This window comes from Vitis riparia, chromosome 6 (genome assembly GCF_004353265.1).
Source record: "Vitis riparia cultivar Riparia Gloire de Montpellier isolate 1030 chromosome 6, EGFV_Vit.rip_1.0, whole genome shotgun sequence".
NCBI lineage: Eukaryota > Viridiplantae > Streptophyta > Magnoliopsida > Vitales > Vitaceae > Vitis > Vitis riparia.
The window spans coordinates 14,986,414-15,006,235 of NC_048436.1; the positions used below are offsets into that span (position 1 = coordinate 14,986,414).

General features: G+C 34.1%; 3 protein-coding genes across 3 annotated transcripts; all 3 read right to left on the reverse strand.

Annotated features, from left to right (window-relative positions):
- Positions 1 to 2,974: 2,974 nt before the first annotated feature.
- On the reverse strand, positions 2,975 to 4,560 carry LOC117916599 (zinc finger protein CONSTANS-LIKE 7). Its single transcript, XM_034832715.1, has 3 exons — positions 4,082 to 4,560; positions 3,663 to 3,812; positions 2,975 to 3,521 (listed from the first exon to the last, which is right to left on the reverse strand). The coding sequence occupies exons 1-3, from the start codon at positions 4,541 to 4,543 to the stop codon at positions 3,477 to 3,479; spliced, it is 657 nt and encodes a 218-aa protein (XP_034688606.1). The 5' UTR covers positions 4,544 to 4,560; the 3' UTR covers positions 2,975 to 3,476.
- A 2,815-nt stretch (positions 4,561 to 7,375) lies between these two features.
- On the reverse strand, positions 7,376 to 11,817 carry LOC117915892 (LOB domain-containing protein 12). The gene is made up of 4 exons (XM_034831634.1): positions 11,730 to 11,817; positions 11,290 to 11,551; positions 8,037 to 8,209; positions 7,376 to 7,914 (listed from the first exon to the last, which is right to left on the reverse strand). The coding sequence occupies exons 3-4, from the start codon at positions 8,190 to 8,192 to the stop codon at positions 7,579 to 7,581; spliced, it is 492 nt and encodes a 163-aa protein (XP_034687525.1). The 5' UTR covers positions 8,193 to 8,209; positions 11,290 to 11,551; positions 11,730 to 11,817; the 3' UTR covers positions 7,376 to 7,578.
- Positions 11,818 to 11,855: 38 nt separating this feature from the next.
- On the reverse strand, positions 11,856 to 19,521 carry LOC117915891 (protein DOUBLE-STRAND BREAK FORMATION). Its single transcript, XM_034831633.1, has 5 exons — positions 19,286 to 19,521; positions 19,002 to 19,209; positions 18,312 to 18,455; positions 13,875 to 14,016; positions 11,856 to 12,380 (listed from the first exon to the last, which is right to left on the reverse strand). The coding sequence occupies exons 1-5, from the start codon at positions 19,384 to 19,386 to the stop codon at positions 12,202 to 12,204; spliced, it is 774 nt and encodes a 257-aa protein (XP_034687524.1). The 5' UTR covers positions 19,387 to 19,521; the 3' UTR covers positions 11,856 to 12,201.
- Positions 19,522 to 19,822: the final 301 nt, after the last annotated feature.

Sequence of the window (19,822 nt, forward strand, 5' to 3'; positions counted from 1 at the left end):
TTTTAGTACAAAAATAAAGTCGTATTTTCCAACTGCGGCTTTCACTATAATGATGAAAAAAAAAATAATTAATGACGTGGTGTCTACGTGGCATCAAAGAGGCCAATTTGAACATAAGTTTAAAAAAGTGGTTAGATGTTACAATTTTTTTCAAAAATGGGTCATTTTGACCCAAAACTCTAAGTTTGGTCCCTTTCTTGGTGGGTGAGAGAATTAAATTTTGAATGGAAATCCCTTGTCTCTCTTTTTTTTTTTGTGCGCTTTGTCTGGTTCTCGAACTGCTATTTGGGCCAGGCCACGTGTAGCTCCACAGTGGACCGTCTGCTGCTGAATTAGGTGCATTCAAGATCTGGGCCCATCGAAGCCCACTTCTCGAAATTTGGCCCAAATGGATTACTCCCGAAAGTTTAACCATAAGGAACCTGTGTTTTTAGGCGTTTTTTTTATTTATAATAACTTTTAGCAGAGAATCCGAAAATAGAGAGTATGCTTTTTAACAGATTTTTATTCAGACGGAGAAAATTTAAAATAATAAAAAAAGTGTATTAAAAAAATTCAAATATCTTGTCTCCATTTTTCAAGCATTAAATTGAATAATAATAATCAAATCTTAATCATTAAATTTATATTGATTAAATTAAAAATGATTTTAATTAAATTAATTTACAATATAAGTAATTTGCCTAATCATACTAAATTCTTTTCGAAACAGGCCTAGATTTTTTGTATGATGTTACTGATAGTGAAATAATTAAAGTGGGATAATTATGATTTTTGAAGGTGGGATGATGTAGCATATTCTAGGGTATCCCTTTAGTTTCTGACACAGCATATAAGGGAGACTTACCATTTTGTACCTTAAATTTCTGACACACACCTGTATGAATTGATTATAGGTTGTCTGCTCTTCCATTTTGCAACAGTGTTTCAATTCTATCTCACATGGCCTGGCCTGAGTGGTCAAGTCCATGAAGACCACCTTGATGTGGTTGGCCCAACAAACCAAATAGACTATTCATTAAGAAAAATAATTGATCCTAAGACACAGCCAACCAACTCAAATAATTTTTATTTTCAATCAGTCTCAGCATTTATTTTTCCAGTACATCTCATTAATTTTTTGACTTTGGATCCAACTTCTTTAAATTATTTCCTTTATATTACTTTTGACAACATGAAAAGTATTCAATATTGTCTCTTAAAAAAAATTAAAAAAAAATATATATATTTGAAGAACTTAGTATTGTTGATGATCAAACTATTTTGTCTAATTAAGGAATATTCATGTCATTGATTATTAAAACTTAAAAAGAAAATTTCTATCGCATTAGAAAAGTACCAATATTTATATCATCTTACTATCAGTATTTGGAAAATCGGACTGGACCATCGGTCCAATCGCCGACCGGTGACCTTTCCGGTCGGGTTCGGTCCAACTGTTAGAATGTCGCCTCCTAGATGCCCCCGTCCCTTTTGAGTTTTGATCATTAAATGGGCCCTGACAACCCACAGCTGCCCTCTCCCTTTTTATCATTAAAAGGCCCAAGGCCCAATTAAACAATTTCCATTTGATTTAATGTTTAATGTTTTTAACTCAAAATCTCACCTAAAAGATGTGAACTCTAGATCTCAAATTCGTAAAATGAGTTGAAACACCACTCGGCTACATCCAATTTATTGTATCATATAGCAAACAAAAGAAATATATTTTTTGTTAAATAAAAATAAAAATAGTATAATATTTTTTAAAATTATAAAATTGGTTAAAATTAAATAACTAAATTTTATTTTATTTTCAATATATTCACATTTAAATATTATACATATTTCATTTAATAAAATTTAAAATATTAATATATTTGTAATTATGCATAAGATAAAAATTAAATATTATTGATTTTTAATTTATTTATATATATATTTTAAAATTTTATAATTAATTTTAATTTTTATAATACATTTATGATGTCACAGTTATACTACAATTTAACCATCGATTTGACTAATAAACTATAAATCAATAATTTTTTCAATTCAATAATGATTGAATTTTGAAAACATTATTTACTATTTATACTATTTGTCATTTATTATTTATTTTTTATATGTTATATTTTATCTTATATTTTGAAATAATGGATTTAATGGACATTTAGAAATCATATCTTGAAATTATGGGTTTCTAATTTCTATAAAAAAAATTCATATTTTTAAAAAATAATTTGAATACATGCCTATAGGTAAAGGACCAACTGGACCCAAAATTCCATGGAATGGGAGGCATGTCCATTCAGCAATTTTGGTAGTCCCTTTGTGCTGGGCCCAAATTACCCAACCAGAGGAAGGCATCAATATCAGTCCTTCTCAAAATGCCCACAAAAAGTTCTAGTCTACACCCCATAATTGCATACTGTGTCTCCTCCCATCCCTTTTGTAGGACCACCTTGAAAAGGTCCAAAATTAGTTAGAAAGTGTCTCCCAAAAATATCTACCAATCCACCAAAAGGTTGGAAATTTTTAAAGTGGGGTTCCCTCTATTTGGCTTCTATGGAATATAAATCCCGTTTTCTCTCAAGTCTCAACCAATGCGTGACATACTTTCAATGCCATGCCCAGTACGTTACTGACCCCCCAAAAAATAAAAACAAAATCTAAGTACTAACTACTAAATTTTCTTTGAAAAAGTTGGTTAGAAACTGATTTTGAAATTTTTTTTTGTTTTTTAATAATTTTTTGACAAAAAAAAACATATTTTTAAAAATTTGTTGTGAAAAATGTTGTTTTTTAGAATATATTCAAGGTGTTTTTATTTATATTTTTCATATCATATTTTGAATAATAATAAAAAAATATGAAGTATAATTTAGAAACTTCTATGTTATTTGTTCTGAACTATCTGACCATCTATCTCATCAAATGAAAGGAAAATTAAAGAAAGTGAACAAGATTCATACAAAATAATTTACATAGCGAGTGAAAGAAAATTTTCCTCAGAAAATATTTTACCATGCAAAATAAAATTAACAATGACAATTCTCAGGAAGAAGCTGGAGGCTAAGGAAAAAAAGACACTATAGCCATTAAACCTCATAAAAGGGAAAAGAAAAAAACAGAGTTGTATGAAAACGGTGGTGGATAGACATGAATGAGGACCACCACCACCACCGGCCACCACCATCACCATCACCATCAATGGACCACAGCCAAGCTCATCACTGCTGGTTAAACTCTTTGGGGGGCATCACAATAGAGCAAAGAGAGAGGATAGACCCATGTCAGAGTATGCACGGTAGGGTCAATTGACCCATGATACACCTCACTTGCACCATGTAAAGCTCCACAAAAAGGCGCCATAGAAAAAACTTCGAGAGAGAATGAGAGATATTTTCATTGAGAGACAAAGCACAAATATTAGCAAAAGTCCACAGCTAGTTGAGATATTTTTGTGAGATATTTCACAAGTTTGAGAGTTCTGATCATGTTTTCAGCATCTTCTCTGGAACCCTCTTCACAAATCGACCCTGCAACCAAAGGAATATTAATCTGTCAGTTTAATAGCAAGTAATAATATTATTAAGCATGTGATGTTGTCTGTCAGAGAATGATTTTCTTTGGACATATAAATGTATGGATTGAGAAAGTCAGAGAGAGGACAAGAAAACCTTGAGTCTGGGTCTTTTATCTGCATTGAGTTTGCGCACTTGATATCTTATCTTCTTGGAGAACAATCTGGTTTGGCGCTTCTCTTTGTATCTGAGAACACTGGCTTCTCTTCTGGTTTTCTCTTCTTCCATTACCGGCACCTCTCCCATCTATAAATCAATAAGTAAATGATCTTAAATTCAAAGAAAGAATCCACATAGCTAAAAGTAAAACCACACCTCTATAACTACAGTACTGTTTGTTTCTCAAGAAAGTTCAGTGGCTCACCCTCCCAATATTGATGTTGTTCACAAGTGGAAACAACTCTTTTCAACAAGACTTAGGTAAATCTAAATGGAGAGAATTTGAGAGACTGAGCAGAAGTGGGGGAGAACGAAAATTGAAGAGAAGAACAAAGGAGTAGGAATTGAATACTAACATAGCTAGTGTTTTTGAAGGAAAGAGAGCAATCATCAGCCCAAAGAGACCCACGATCGGACCAGGCTTCTAAGACCTCTTGATAGTTCAAGTTTAAGTTCAGAGACATCATCTTCTCATCACCATCCCCAGACCCAAAATCCTCTCTTTTTATGACTTTCCCATAATGGTTTTCTTCGTTGAACTTCTGCTCTCCTAGTTGCTCATCTTCTTCTTCTCCAACTGGGAATTCTTCTTCCCAGTCCATGAAGTCCCAATTAAGGTGACCAGCACCGCACATACTTTTTCCTGGAATCTTTTCTTCGTCTTCTTCTTCAATGCCCAGAAAGCCCTCCAGTTCCATAATATCCATGCCTTCATGGCCGTAAACCTGTTTGGCATCAGAGAATTTGGTGAGGATGGTGTCTGGCACTTGCTGCTCTTCCATCTTTGGGCTAATTAACAAAGAGTTGTACCTCATCATCTTTTCTCCCTACCTTTGTCTCTCTATGCATGGCAATTTGAATATAACAAATGAGCAGCTGAAAATCATAAAATAAATCTTTTTCTTTTTTCTTTTTCTTTTTTTCATTTTTTGCTTTTGCTGTCATCTGACGTGGTACCTTATCCTCCCCCCATTGGTTGGTTCATGGCCTACTTCTCCTCATAGGCTGAAAGACTCCAGCTAGGAGGGGCCCAAGTTTCCTTGTTGAAATGTTTGTATCAAGAGGCACGTGATTGGAAAATATCGATAAAAATCATAAAGGTAAGTCTTTTTGGTATGTGGGTGGGGCATGAAAATGGGTGGGTGCCGATCAGCATCAAACAATTTGAAAGGTATAAGCGCAGGCAAGTTCTCCACTTCCCCCCCCCCCCCCCCCCCCCCCCTCTCTAGATTCTTTGCGTAGGACATGAAGAATAGAATTGCTACAGAGGCCAGTACTATTAAAGGCAAGAAATTAAAAGGACAAATTTTTTAGAAAGCATTACACTTAGTGACAATTTTTGTGATTACCCACTTAATTTCAAGGTTGCATCCAGATTCATTATACTTTGTGGCATATTATTGTTTGATCCGACAATTTTGAGTTCATTCACCGACAAAACAGCACTCTCATGGTGCATTTTTGGTTCATCATGGGTGTCAAGCTGATTGGGATATCAATAATATGGCGCACCACATAAAGGTATGTGTCTTTATGTTAATGGGTTCATGTACCACGTTCTTCTTTGTTGTTACTAGTGGGGATACATATCAAAGAACAAGATAAACCATATCGTACGATGTGCACGCTTTATGGTCATGTTTTTCTTTGTTATGTGAGCAGTGGTAATTATGGTATAAGTCCATTACAATATCAATTAGGTACCTATAAATCATATCGTATCATATGTATACTTTCGGCCTCGTTATTTTGTGTACCCAAATTAGATGTCATAATTTTGTAATTTGATCTCATCCTTTTATGTTATAAATCTAGTTTATTTTATCTTCTAATCTTGAATACTTGTGTCATCATCTGACAATTTAGATTTTATCATACATTTAGCTGACGGACACTTAGATACCAGAGAATTTTTCTTCACTATATCAACTAAAAGGAATATTTAATTAGTCCTTATGATCTTTTCATTAGTATGTTAGAAGAGCCGACATTGGAAGTCACCTCACCAATGCTATGATAGGCCTCTTTCATGGATTCTCTAGTCAAGATGGAAGAAGCAATACCGCGGGGTAGACTAGTCAGGTGATCGTATTTTCCACTCTTGCCACGGGTTTTTGAATAAATGATCCATCGATCTGCCCAAGTCAACAAATGACTCCAAAGGAGCACATGTCAAAAGAGAAAAGCTTGTTTTAGGGAAGTGGCTTAATAGATTGTTTGTTTGAAAATTTGTATTCCAAATGAACTTTTGATTAAACCTAGATCAAGAGCTAAAGGCTAGTTTGGAAATGTTTTCAGAAAAAGACAGTCCTTAATTATTTTTAGTGATAAAAAATTCCCTTTAGAAACTCAAATCTATAAAGAATCCATGTTTCTTGCTGAAATAGATTGTTAATTTGTTCGAAAATTTGTAAACCAATTTATAGTGAGATTGATCTTATATCAAGAATTAAGACCTGCTTGAAAATGTTTTTGAAAATAATTTTTAAGGACTATTCATAAAACCAACTTTCCATTGTTTTCGGTAATAAAATTCTATTTATAAACTCGAATATGAAAAACAATTTTCATGATTACATTTTGTAAAGATACCCATATAAATGTTTTTAAAATATTTTTATATTTTCAATTATTACTCAAAACACTTTATAAAAAGTAACCGAAAAAAATACCTAAGATATGTTTTAAATTGCCAAAAAATTTCTCAAAACTGTTTTCTGAGTTAAAAACCCTTTTGAAAACAATTTGCAACTAGAACGGAAGCACCAAGGCGATTTGACTTCCATCTAACTTTTAGATATGTGAATCAATATACACGTGTGGTACGTACTTTCAGCTCTTAATTCATGCTGGTGCAACTCTTACGTGATCTGAGACAAAAAATCACGGACAGACTAATTGAATGAAAGTAGAAATTAGAGTGATCATTGTGATATTATTGAGTATTAACTTAGATTCTTTCCATGAACCAAGCACCTTCCTGAACAGTTCCCACCACATGACAAGACCAAGGATTTGTTGGGCAGACCTGAATATCATAATCCATAGCTATGATTCTAAATTAGGTCATAAATTAGTTGGCTTCCAGTAACCTGAATTTAAAACGTAGAGGCCAAGATTCCAAAATTTTAAAAGAAAAAGAAAAATACTAAAACCATGTAGGACAGGGTGTCTCTTTAGGGTTGGATGGTTTCTCCCGCAAAGGCATTGTTTGACATTATCCCAGTATATTATTTAAGGTACTTAACTGCTACTCCACTCTTAATTTGGGATATTAATATAATTGTATAGACAAACTCTACTCAAAGAATAGCCCTTCCTGTCAAGCTCCCTCTACAAAGAATTCAAATTGGAATGCCAATGCCTTTTAAATTAGAGCTAGGCTTGTAATCCAATGAGTACCCCCACTGGTTTGGGGTAAGAATTCCATCTGCTTAATGGATCCCATCTGCCACACAGCACCAGGAATAAGATTATAGATCGATCCGAAGATTTTTATCACAGTCGATGGTGGATTCATATTGCAGGTTTTCAATAAACTCTTAAGATAGCTTCTAATAAATAGACAGCTCATAAGTAGTCTTAATTTTAGAAACAGTTAAGAAAGATATGGCTATGTCGGTGTATCTTTGAAAAAGCAGACCTGAGTCTAGTTGACAAATTTTGTCATTTTCAAAATCATAACAGCAGGAACAAGACGGCTCTTCTAGTTTTGGAAAATGGTGTGTATATCTAAACCAAGGATCATCTCCCAGTCTCTATGGTACACACCAAATTCAAACACTATATATAGATTAAGAAACAAGAGGAGTCAAGACAAGCAATTCTTTAGAAATATATGTAAGCAAGTTAGCTAGGTCCAAAGAGACTCTCTCTTTAGAGGATCTTGGATTACATTGCTGGAAGAAGCAAAGCTGAGGTAGTGTTGAAGGTTGTTGAAGCTGTTATTGGATAGAAGAAGCGATTTCTCATCTTGATCCATCTGAGTTGGTAAGGCAGGCTCCTCTTGCTGCATCTGGATGCAAAGTATCTCGGTTTGAGCCACTGCCAGCTGCATTTGTAGCTGAGATACTTGATTCTGCAAGTAAGAAATCGCCCCAACACATCCATAAACCGGGTCTCGCACTCTTGCATTTGCTTCATAAACTAAACTGCTCACTGCATCTACCCTCTGGTGAACGGGAAGCTCCTGTATATGTAACAAACAACAAGAAAAGGAAATAAGAAAATCTAGTTTACACTGAGGTTCCATTTAAGCTATCAAGCCAGTGGAGGAACTGAAGATGGATTGGACGAAGAGAAGATGGGTACCTGCAACATTTTGCTGACATTGCTAGCACCGAAAACCTTGTGAACAATGGCAAATTTGTGAGGGTCATCGGAAGGGAAGTAAGGAGCAAAGATGCAGTCCTTGGCGCAGCGGCGTCTCAACAACTTGCAGGAAGCGCAGGGAGAAGATCCGCCCATTTTGTGTTGAAAACCACCTGGAAAAAGAGGGATTCTCTTCTATGCAGGAGGAAGAAGAAGAAAGAGAAGAAGATATAGGGAAATATAACTGGGAACACAAGCGTAGTGTTGAAGGAAATGAGCTTGGGACGCATATTTATAATGGTAAAGAAGGTGCTAGCCTAGTGAAGAATGGATCTATATATTATATATGATATAGGGAAAAAAAGTCATTTAGGTTATCATAATCAAACAATATGAACCGGGTTGTCTGTGTGCCAAACTTAGATATTCGTGGAATTTGGAAAAGGCAAGTAGCCAATATTGCTGAGAGGGTTGACCACCGCCTCGGCGCGTGATAGGTTGTCAATATATTCATGCAGGTCTAGTTTCCACGTTGCCTTTTGACTATTTTTTGTTTTCGTTTTTGTGGTACCACATACACTCTTTGATTTCCATGTTCTACACTGGTAAGGGTAGTATTATTTAAATGCTGGGTAGAGTAAGGCAATTAATTTCAAAGCCAGGAGCAAATAGGGTTAGGGTTTTATTAATATAGCGGAGATCGATGTGGAACCCTAACCCGGACCAAGAGGTGGAGTGGACATGAATGTTGGTTGGCGAAACATTCACGTGGAAATATACATCTCCTGCCAATAAACATTGCATTATGAACCCAATACCATGAAGCACAAGCCATCTTTGATGAACTCATTGTTTGATAATCACAACCAGGAGTTTGATTAAATACACTTGGCTATTATTAGTTCGAGATTTCATCAAATATCATTTTTATCTTTTTTATTTTTACTCAACTTTTTTTTCAAAATCGTGATGAAAGAATTAGAATAGATAATAAAAAATAAAACAAAATAAGAATACAACAATTTACATAAAAATCCTACAGACCCCTAAAAAATCTCATAATTTTTCTTCACCACATATATCACACTACGAGCTTTTTAAGTCGAATCAAATAGAATTTGAGTCATCAAGTTTTAACAAAAGTTAAATAGATTTTTTATGAAATTTTAAACTAATGGAAGTATATTTTCCAAATTTCAAGAGTGAAATTTAGAGTACGTTTGACAGTGATTGTAATAAGTATTATTAACATTTATAATACTTGAGAAGATAAAAAATTTCAAGTATTAAAAAAATTAAAAATATTTCCTTAAATCACAACCAAAATTTTAACCTTTATTTACCACATAAACCATAAAAAACCACAAAACATGAAAAGGGAAATACTAGATTTGATGCTTTTAGTTCTAGCTTTCATTTTTTATGTATAATTATCATGAATTGGCTAATGATCTATAGTCTTAACATGCCTGAGTCTCTATGTCTATGTCTATGATCACTGATTCATACAATTAATTAGGAAATAAAATAAAAAACATGCAAGTACCCATCTAGAGACTAGCATGTTAATAGTGTAGAATAGGGAAATACATTATACATGTTCCCAGACATGGATGCATTCACACATGCATCCGCTGGTCAATGAAGTAATCCTCACTCATTCACGAAAACCAAACACGGATATGACCATCTGCTCATATTTTCAACCGTCCGCCGTTGGTAAACTGTGAAAATGAAGATTAAGGCAGAAATCTAAATCCTCCATCTCATTAAATTATGATTAAAGACTTTGTTAATAACATAAAACCGATTTTTTTTTTTTTTTTTTTTGCTTTGATTTTTGCTAATCAGCGTATGGTGGGGGCATGTTAGGTAAATTGCATCCAAATCAATAACGTCTGCAAAGCTGGAAATGTGTTAACATGATTATTGCTTTAAAGGCATACAATGAGTTTGTGACAACCAAGATTTTGAGGAATGTAGGAGTTTTGAATGAGTTTGGTTTATCACGTGTAGAACTCAAACTGTACCAAAAAGTTTTGCTTTACTAGAGAATTTCATTTTTGTTAGATTTCGGTATCTAAAAATCTAAATTCCATTCCAAATCCTTTGGTATATAAAACAAACCAAGAAATTGGAAGTGAAGGATCCGTTTGAAAGCTGTTTTTAAAAACGCTTTTCATTCTTTGGAAGAAAACACTTTTCAAATTTAGAAATCATGTTTGATAATAGTAAACATTTTAAAATTTGTTTAGAGCAACTTTTTAAAATGTTTTCAACTGTTTTTAATATAATACTTTAAAAAAATTATTTTCATATTTGAATTCCTAAATGGAATTCCATTTCTAAAAAATCATTACTAAACTGGACGAAAGATTCCAATCCCAACTTCAGAACTTCCATTTCTATTCAATCAAACACATAACCCCAGGTTTCTAGCTATAGGAATTACCCATGATGTTTTTTTTCCCATTTTTTTATCTGGATCAATGGACCAAAGATGCTGCCAAACTTGTAAATTGTCGTCTCATGATCTCTACCTAGCTATTATTATAATAGTAGCAGTAACCCACCAAGAAATTAATGTGAACCAGTTAATAGATCCGACATGAAGCAAGAGTCTAAAGACTATTAAAAGGAAACCAATTTGAAACTAAAATTGTAGGAGTGGGGAACCCTATGACTTATTCCCACTCTCCTCATTTAATGTTCTCCACATGATTCCAAGCTTCTAATCTTCGATTCCGAGGAGAACAGCTCTCTTTCCCTAGTTGTCATCCCATTTCTATATATCCATTTTTGTATGCACTGGTCTTATAAACCAAGTCTATGTTTTCTGTTAAGAACCTAATCTTATTTGCTAATTAATAAAAAAATAGAGCCTCTGGTTGAATTTTCTTAGGTGTATTACCTCACAAACCGCGTAGCTGCAGTTTCAAACCTCTATACTCTAGGAATTAGAGACGGTGTAGACAGGAAAGGAACCTTGTAAACTTTGTTTTGCTGTGTTGGTTTAAATTAATGAATAAAATAAAAGAAAAAACAGACATCTTTCATCATCCTAGAGAAAATAAAAACATGCAAGCTCCAATGCAAGCATTGAATGCACTTGGTAATATGGAAGATTCGATCGGGTTTTGAGATGTGCATGGTTTTCAAATCAAAAGCGGTGGAGACTAGGAAGTAATGTTTGACAAAGCCAACCAACCTGTCTAGTAGGGGAAAACTGAAAAGGGTTGATGTGGCAACTGACCTGAAATTCAATTGCTTGAAGAGAACAGCGTTGGATTTCCAATGCAGGGGCAATTTCTATTTGGGTTGCAAGTCATCGTTATCGTCTCAGTGCAGAGAAGGTTGGGGTAGGAGAGAGTCCAGGCACGTGATCAGAGCACAGCCCCATGTTAATTTGTTGTTGCAGAAGTACTTTTCTTTATGAAATATAAATTAGAGAATCTCTCATTGCAGAGGATCATGTCAGGTGCTCATATATTAAAAGAAATGCAGTGTACACCCGCCTGCACATTGGATAGGTTTGGCAGTGTCACATTGGCACCAATGCAAGGGCTTATAAACTCTACAAATTCAAGCCCATCCAGCTTGGTAATGCTAAATTTTATAATTAATTACCTCATACTATAATCACCATTATTCATTAATAAATATTTATATATACACACAGATATAATCTTATACCTCAAGAGATGCTTGGCCCAGCTTTGCTATGCTCATCGACACAATTCTTTGGGCCGCTCTCAGGCACTCCTATGCAAAAGAAATTAACATTAGCAGAAGCAGACAATCATGATCCATGACCATTCATGATACAACTACCCTCTTTTGATTAGCCGGTGTTTAGATTCAAAACAGTGACAAATCACGTGGGAGTCAAAAAACAGTAACAAAATGGAGCGGATTGTTTTTGGGTAGGAGGAGATAAAGGTGTGACCCATCTCTGAGAAAAAGTGTCCCAGTCATGGTACAATAGGGTATAGTAATGCCAGCCATCCATGTGGGAAAATTGCTATCTTCTTTGGTTAGGTAAGTGTTTTGAAATATATACAAAAGGATGTCCACAATTCCAGCATCACAGACTTGCATCTAGGGATAGCCCGCAATTTTTTTGTCAGATAAGCTCCCATGTGCAAAAGGAGAACCGGCAAGGACGTCAAGATTGATAAGTAAACGGCTGCAGCCTTTGGTGTTCAAGCAATTTTCGAGCATTCTGCTTCTTAATTCCACTTGTGAACAGTGTGCTTGCTAAACAGTGTGCTCCTTTATTGAACAAAAAGTTCTTTTTGCTCTTCTGATTTTTCTTCTTCAAATGCTCTGTTGCCTGTGCCTGAACTGATAACATCAGCAAAGAGAATTTGCAATAATCAGAAACGCACATTGGCCATATATCCCATCTAAAACATTCCGAAACAAATCTTCAATATGAACAATATTTGCAAAGAGAAAAAGAAATGCCAACACATATCTTAACCAAATGAATATGGATCTGCAAAAATCCAGATTACCTAATTATTGACCACTACCAATAAAACTCATCCTAATGAGGTCTGAAACTGGTTTATTAATAAATAATTTAAAGTCCTTTTTACAGAATGCTTTCAGTTGCTTCAGTGTTTTCCTAACAAATACAACTGCAATGTCATCTCATACAACTTGGATCAAAGATGAATTCAAGGAAATATCATAACAGGACTGAAAAAAAGCATTATGCCAAAGGGGATTCATTCATTTGATTTGCAAATCCATCTAGTTGTGCCATTTACTTAGTGTACAGTTATTCCTTTATAAAACATTAAAGTACAGAATCCAAAGGTAGTGTCAAATTAACAGCATAACTACTACTGTAAAAAAATAAACCTTGGTGATTTCAACCTTGATGCAATACCAAGAATCAGGTTTGCATGTTTTTACCTCATTGAGAATGAACCTGATCTCAGGTCAAATAGCCTATACTGCATGGCTTCTAAAATGAATATTACAGTATAAGAAGGTGTTTCAGAAGCCATGGAGTTTGAGAAATAACATGAGATGCCCTCTTTTTCCCCCATATGAAGTTCCATGCTAATACGCTTAAGCTTATCATATCGCAACTATAATCTTTGGAAATTTTACTTCTGTTTCTCCTATCACCACCAAAATCTAAGCCATTAAGGTCCAAACTTCAACCTCTAAACCAAGAAAGGTACAGGAAGTTGTTAAGCTTGTTATATTTTCTTCCTTCTTCCTTTTTCTTTTTGCACATACATGAGGAAGTTCATAAGCAGTAGTTATTTAACTAAAAAATCCAATAAACTTGATTCCCTACATGCCAGAATGGGATTGGCGATGGTATGAGTTAGTTGGGAGAATAGAAGATGCCCAGTTTCAGGAGAAATGAAATATAAATCATTACAATAGGTGCGGATTCTACATTAATTTAATTTCCAATTGAGAGATTAAGCATTTGATTCATGGACAAGGGGAGTCTTAAAGGGGGTGACACTAATAAGTAATGCCATTAATGATCTGAACAACGCATAGGTGTCTTCAAGAGATCGCACCATAGTAATTCAGCATAAATCCTGGGTTTGTCTAATGGATAGATGAATACCAGTTAATGCAAGACTACTAATGCATCATTAGGTCATGTGGTTCAAATCATGTTTTGCAAGCATAGGCTAATAAGTAGATGGACAATGATGACACAGGAATTATGTTTTCATGAAATTATTTTCCACCATTAGAAGTTAAACCTTTACTCACTGCAAACCATGTGAGATCTGGAAATTGGGATCTCTCACTCCCCCAAATGATTTACAGCTGACTAATGCACTAAATAGGACATACCAGAAAGTGAAACAACTGAAGCCAGAGCTACATCCTTGAGTCTCTTAATTTTTTCAATAATTTGCACATTTCCAGATAACTCGTCAGCTCTGTGCTCAGCAATATCATTCATCTGCAGGGATAAAAGTGCATTTTCACATGCCTACAAAATCAATAGGTAGAGAGTAAGATTGGGTCACAAAAGCACTAGGCCACATTAATTTGCATTAGAATATCTAAGACATGAAGATCCATTACGGAAGAAGTATGAACCATGCATACAAAAATAATTCAAAATGAAAAGAAAAATAACTTTTAGGAAAGGATTAAGAGACAGCATAAATTAGCTTTTATTTTTTCATACTCTTATTCAAATTCTAGAGTTTTCTAAAGTCAATAAATAAAGCTAATTGAGGTAAACAGGATGAGGTATTGATGATCAATGATATTATGTTTCTTTTGCATACCTTGCAATTCTCAATGTGAGATTCTATTAATTTTCTTCTAGGTGATATTCCTAAAAGGTTTTAGTGAGATTCTAAATTTCTATCTCTTCTTATTATTTTTCTTTCCTTATATTTTATTTTACTTTTTTTTACTACCATAAATTTTTATTCCTTGTTCCTTTCCTAAAACCCTAAAAGATTCAGACCCTAGCCCACCTAGTTGATTGTAGACAACCATTCTAAGGTTGTTCTACATCAATTTTGGTATTAGAGCAAAAGTTCTTGGCTTGAAGGTGCATGCAACTAAGGAGTGGAGTAATTTATTCAAGCATGAGTTCCAAGAGTCCTAGTAATCAAGATGTTACTCTAACATGTTTAGAGAAAATTTTTGCTACACAACAATCCCAACAAGAGGCCATCATAAAACTCAATAATCAACTAGATGAGATAGTAGGGCAATTGACAAAAAGTCAAGAAAAACAATCCATTGAAGAATGAAGTGAAAGCCATCAATATGACCAATCACCTAATAATAGAGCACATGAAGAGCAAGGTAATTTTATGATTGCCAAGTGCATAATAGGAGACATTCATCTTAATACGGGTATGAAGAAACTCAAAAACTTCAAGCAAGATCATGATGCGATCAAAGAGGTATGCATTGAAGTCGTTGAATTTTCAAGAAAATTGAATCCAATAGCTTTTCTTAATTGACTTATGTCTATGGAGGATTGCTTTGAATGGTATGCTATGCCCAAGAATATCAAGGTTCATTTTGTGAAGGCAAAATTAAAAGTCACAATGTGTTTTTTTCTTTTTTTTTGTGGCATAACATTGAATAAACTCGATAGAACTAACCAACTGCCTACAAACACATGGAATGAGATGAGGTCACAAAGTGGATGGTCTTTCTCTAATCGAACTACAAACAAACCCTTAAATACAATAAACAATAACACTCCTCATTGTGTGAATGGTGGAGGCCGCAATCAACAATGGTCGAATGTGGCTAAGGGAATAAGGGGAAAGCTCCTATAAGGGTTGGTACAACTCCATTATGCTTCTAGTGTGGGGGACATGGTCATTATGCTATTGTTTGTCTAAGTACAGGGCTACACTTTTGTATTCAATCTTCACAACTTGAGTCCAAAGTTGATCCAAAGGAAACTAAGAGCCACAACAAAGAGCAACTCGGAGAAGAAGGTGATTATTATAATGCTTTAACTAAAGGTCATAGCCTTGTAATGTGGCATCTATCAATTGTTCTAATAGCAAAAAGGAAAAAGATTGGTGATGAACTAACTTCTTCTACACTCGTGTTTGTTACTAAGGATGACTATGCACCTTAATTATTAATGGAAGAAGCACTTCAAACTATCTCTTCACAAGAACTTGTTCAAAAGCTTAATCTAAAATGAAATGCATCCAAATTCATATCGACTAGCATGGGTGAATGATACATTTGTTCCAGTAAGATCTCATTGTTTGGTTATTTTCCTCATTGGTAATAATTTTGAACAAACAGTATGGCGCGATGTTCCATTCATGAAAGTTGTTATCTTGCTTGGAAGACCATAGCTTTTTTTTATCAAAGAGTGCAACTTGATGACTACCAAAAGATTTAACGCACTTGTACAGAAGAGGTGTAAGAAAATTCTCTGTCCAAGGAAAGAAGTTCCACGATTTAAGAAGTTAAAGGAGGAACAATAAAAAAAAGGTTTACCAAGTGTCAATTTGAAAAGGAAGACTTATATCATTTTCACTTTACTGACTTGGGCAATGGATGAGCCTAAATAAATAAATAAAAGAATTTTTGGACAAAGTAAAAACCAACCTTGTTGATTTTTCAAACTTAAGTCTTTGCCTAATGAACTTCCTCCGCTGCATGATATACAACATGCTACTGATCTGGTTCCTGACATATCATTACCAAATTTACCATCTTACCGAATGACCCCAACAAAGCATATAGAGTTGAAAAGTTAGATTGATGAGTTACTAACTCCTAAGAAGGATGGATCATAAAAAATGTGTGTGGATAGTCGTGCAATTAATAAAATTACAATTGAGTATAGATTTCCTATTCTAAGGCTTGACGATATACTAGATATGTTGGTGGGATTTATGATCTTCTTAAGATTGATTTTAAAAATGGGTATCACCAAATACGTAATTGGTGGGGTGACAAATGAAAGAAAGCATTTAAAACCAAGGATGGACAATATGAATGGTTTCTCATGCCCTTTGGATTTAACCAATTACACCAAGCACTTTCATGTGATTTATGAATGAGGTACAATGTCATTTTATTGGGAAATTTGTTGTTATTTATTTATTTTGATGACATTCTTTTTTATAGTCAATCACACGAAGAACATGAAGAACACTTGAGGCAATCAAGAAAAGTTCTTGCATTCAATTTCCCTGAAAATTCAGCAACTTCAATGCTTACCTTTTTTTGTCACGATTTTACTTGAAGTTTGCAAGTCTCTCTATATCCATATTACGATGGATATATCCCAGTGTACCCCTAGGTCAATTACCCATCATAAAACTACTTCGCTATTCACGTCCTCTATTGGGTGATTGGTCCCAATGATGACTCCCACCTTCATCTTTAATGGATGGTTTTTCTTGACTTCTTTCCAATAATCTCACAATCTCATCTAATTGGTTGTTGATTCTTATGACGGCCTCTTGTTGAGAATGTTGTGTAGCATAAATTTCCTCTAAACGTGTTGCAATAGCATTTTAATTAGTTAGACTCTTAGAACTTATGTTCGAATAATTTGTCCCACTCCTTAGTTACATGCACCTTCAAGTCAAGAACTTTCAGTCTGATACCAAAACTAATATAAGAAAACACCTTAGAATATTGGTCTACAATGAAACAAATGAACTAGGGTTTCAATATTTTAGGGTTTAAGGAGAGAAACGAGAGAATCTTACTAAAACCTTTTAGGAATCTTAGCTAGAAGAAAATCAATAGAGTCTCACCATTAAGAATTATAAGATATGCAAAAAATAATAAGCATATTAATAATATTTATCATCAATACTTAATCTCTTATGCATCAATTAGTCTTATTTATAGGCTTTAGAAGACACTATAGTTTGAATAAAACTATGAAAAATTAAATCTAACCTATGTAGTAACAAATTAGGACTCTTATTCATTTACTAAAAGGCTAAAACTATTAAATATTTTTAAAAAATCAGAAAATTTCTTTGTAGAATTAAAAACTTACTTTCTATAAACTTTTAATAATAAAATTTCTAAGAAAAAAGACTTCTAGATCCTAGAGATTCAAAATAATAACTTTAAGATAATATATATATATATATATATATATATATATATATATTAGGAAATTAAGATTTTTTTCACATTTTTTAGGGAGAATTCTAAAACTTCCCAAATTATAAAACTTTCTTCTTTTTTTTTTTTTCATTTCATTTCCTTCTTTTTTCTTGAATACATCTTGAAAGGTACTAATCCCTATCAAAAATGTTCTATGCCATCCTATTTCTAGGGACTGTGGCACCTTGGCAGATTAGCCCACTCCTTGGTGATGCCACCTTCCAAGGCTTCTTATTGCTCATGCTAGTGGATGCCACCTTGGTAATGGCTGCCTAGGAAGGGCCCTCTTCTCAAGGATCCTAGAAGGTGCCAAAGGGAACAATGGTCAAACATTAAGTTGCCCTCCTAAGTCCTCCAAATTGAATTTGCAGTAACTTTGGAAGTACAGACCTTGACAGTGAGCTCGGAATGGATAGTCATTCAAGGCTCAAGGATCTCAAAAGGGCTTGAAGAGAGGAGAACTAATCTAGAGAATAAGCTACAGGTGTATCGGCAAAGGGTTGGTCAAACCTACAACAAGTGTATAATCTATCGGATTCACAAAGCACTCATAGTTTTTTATACTGTAAACAACATAATATCAACAAATTCATTCACATAATAGGAATACTTTTCTTTTTCAACTTTGAGCATCCCACAATAAGAAATTACCTTTGCAGCAACTGAATAAAAACCATTATCTAGTGCCTGCTCTGCAAAGGTCAGCCATTCTATATGTGAAACTTGCAGCCATTGGTAACTTGTGGACTTGAGCTCCCGCAAAACTAAGGCCTCATATCTCAAAGCCAGGCAACTCTAAAATCAAGTAAAACACAAACCTCTTAGCAATAAATATTAGTGTAAAACTCTACACATTTAGATTTAATGGCACAAAAATTTTACGATGGCATAGTAATTTGCAATACAATACATGCATAACCAAAAATTATTATAGAGAAGAAAATGCAAACTCCCAAATCTGCAAACAAGAAAGTAGTTTTTTATAATTTTAATGAGTTTGGAATTATTTATACCATCATTATTTGAAGAATTAACCTTCAAAATAATGACAGTAACAATAAGAAATCATCATAGCACAATCAACGGTTAACAGACCACTGTCACTTAACCAATAAATTCCAGGGCCACAATGGAGTTTTATTTCAGAACACATACACTATTCACAATGAACGCTCGTAAATCTGCTCCTCTATAACCATCTGATCAAGCAAACACCTAATTAGAGAGAATCTGCTATTTATACTGCCGAAATTATTTTTCCAAGAAAGAAAAAGAAACTGACAAGATCAATTTCTAAAATTATATAATCTGTTATAAAAGTGCAGAGTAGAAATTTCTTGCCTCAACATCGCCAGCAAGAGCAAAAGCACGAACGAAAAAATCAAGAATCAAAATCTTGTGCTCAACGTTTTTCTCTGCAATTTCACGAATAACAGAGAGAGATTCAGATCTCATGAACTCTCGCAAGCTCGATCGTACTTCAAGGAACGATCTCACGTCCTTGGAAACCAAAACGGATTCAAGAATTCGTAGAGTTCCATCGTCGAATCTGCAAACATAAAAAGTTATTTTGGTTCCAAAAGGAGATGAAAAACTTGAAAGATAGAAATTCATAGAAAATAAACCTTCTGCTCTTGATCTGGGAGCGAAAGAGAGAGAATTGCTGCGAGACGCTCTCTGACATTCGCGAGGGAATTGGCGGTTGAGATTTTGGATTTGGGTGCATTTAAATGGAGATCTAATTGGGCCCTGCCCGGTAGGCTTGGTGTCTTGTGGGCATGGAGTTCGAACTTGAAAAACGAGTTAGTTGGTCCAAGGCCCAATTTGGCTGTCTTGTAAAGTTGATTAGTTGAGAATATGTAATTCAATGGGGCGGCACCACGGCAGTAAATTAAGTATGTTTGATCAAATATTTTAATTATATGAATTAAAGTAAAAAATAATTTTAAATAATAAATAAAAATAATTAATTTATTCTTAAATTTATATTTTTATTTTACTTTTTTATTCTTATTTGTCATAATTACCTTCACGATCTCTTTTACTATTCCATAAATTCCATTATTATTTGATCTTCTTTGTCCAAATTTTAATTTATAAGGATAAATATATCAATTTGATGATTTAAAAGAAAATTTAAGTTAATTTTATCAAACAATTTT

Coding starts and splice junctions, on each gene's coding strand:
- LOC117915892 (XM_034831634.1), bottom strand. CDS start 8,192: ATGGGCGGATCTTCTCCCTGCGCTTCCTGCAAGTTGTTGAGACGCCGC. Junction 7,915..8,036: donor ATGTCAGCAAAATGTTGCAG/GTACCCATCTTC, acceptor TTACATATACAG/GAGCTTCCCGTTCACCAGAG.
- LOC117915891 (XM_034831633.1), bottom strand. CDS start 19,386: ATGCACCCAAATCCAAAATCTCAACCGCCAATTCCCTCGCGAATGTCA. Junction 19,210..19,285: donor TCCCAGATCAAGAGCAGAAG/GTTTATTTTCTA, acceptor TTATGTTTGCAG/ATTCGACGATGGAACTCTAC. Junction 18,456..19,001: donor CTCTTGCTGGCGATGTTGAG/GCAAGAAATTTC, acceptor ACTTGATTTTAG/AGTTGCCTGGCTTTGAGATA.
- LOC117916599 (XM_034832715.1), bottom strand. CDS start 4,543: ATGATGAGGTACAACTCTTTGTTAATTAGCCCAAAGATGGAAGAGCAG. Junction 3,813..4,081: donor CCTTCAAAAACACTAGCTAT/GTTAGTATTCAA, acceptor ATTGATTTATAG/ATGGGAGAGGTGCCGGTAAT. Junction 3,522..3,662: donor ATAAAAGACCCAGACTCAAG/GTTTTCTTGTCC, acceptor CTTTGGTTGCAG/GGTCGATTTGTGAAGAGGGT.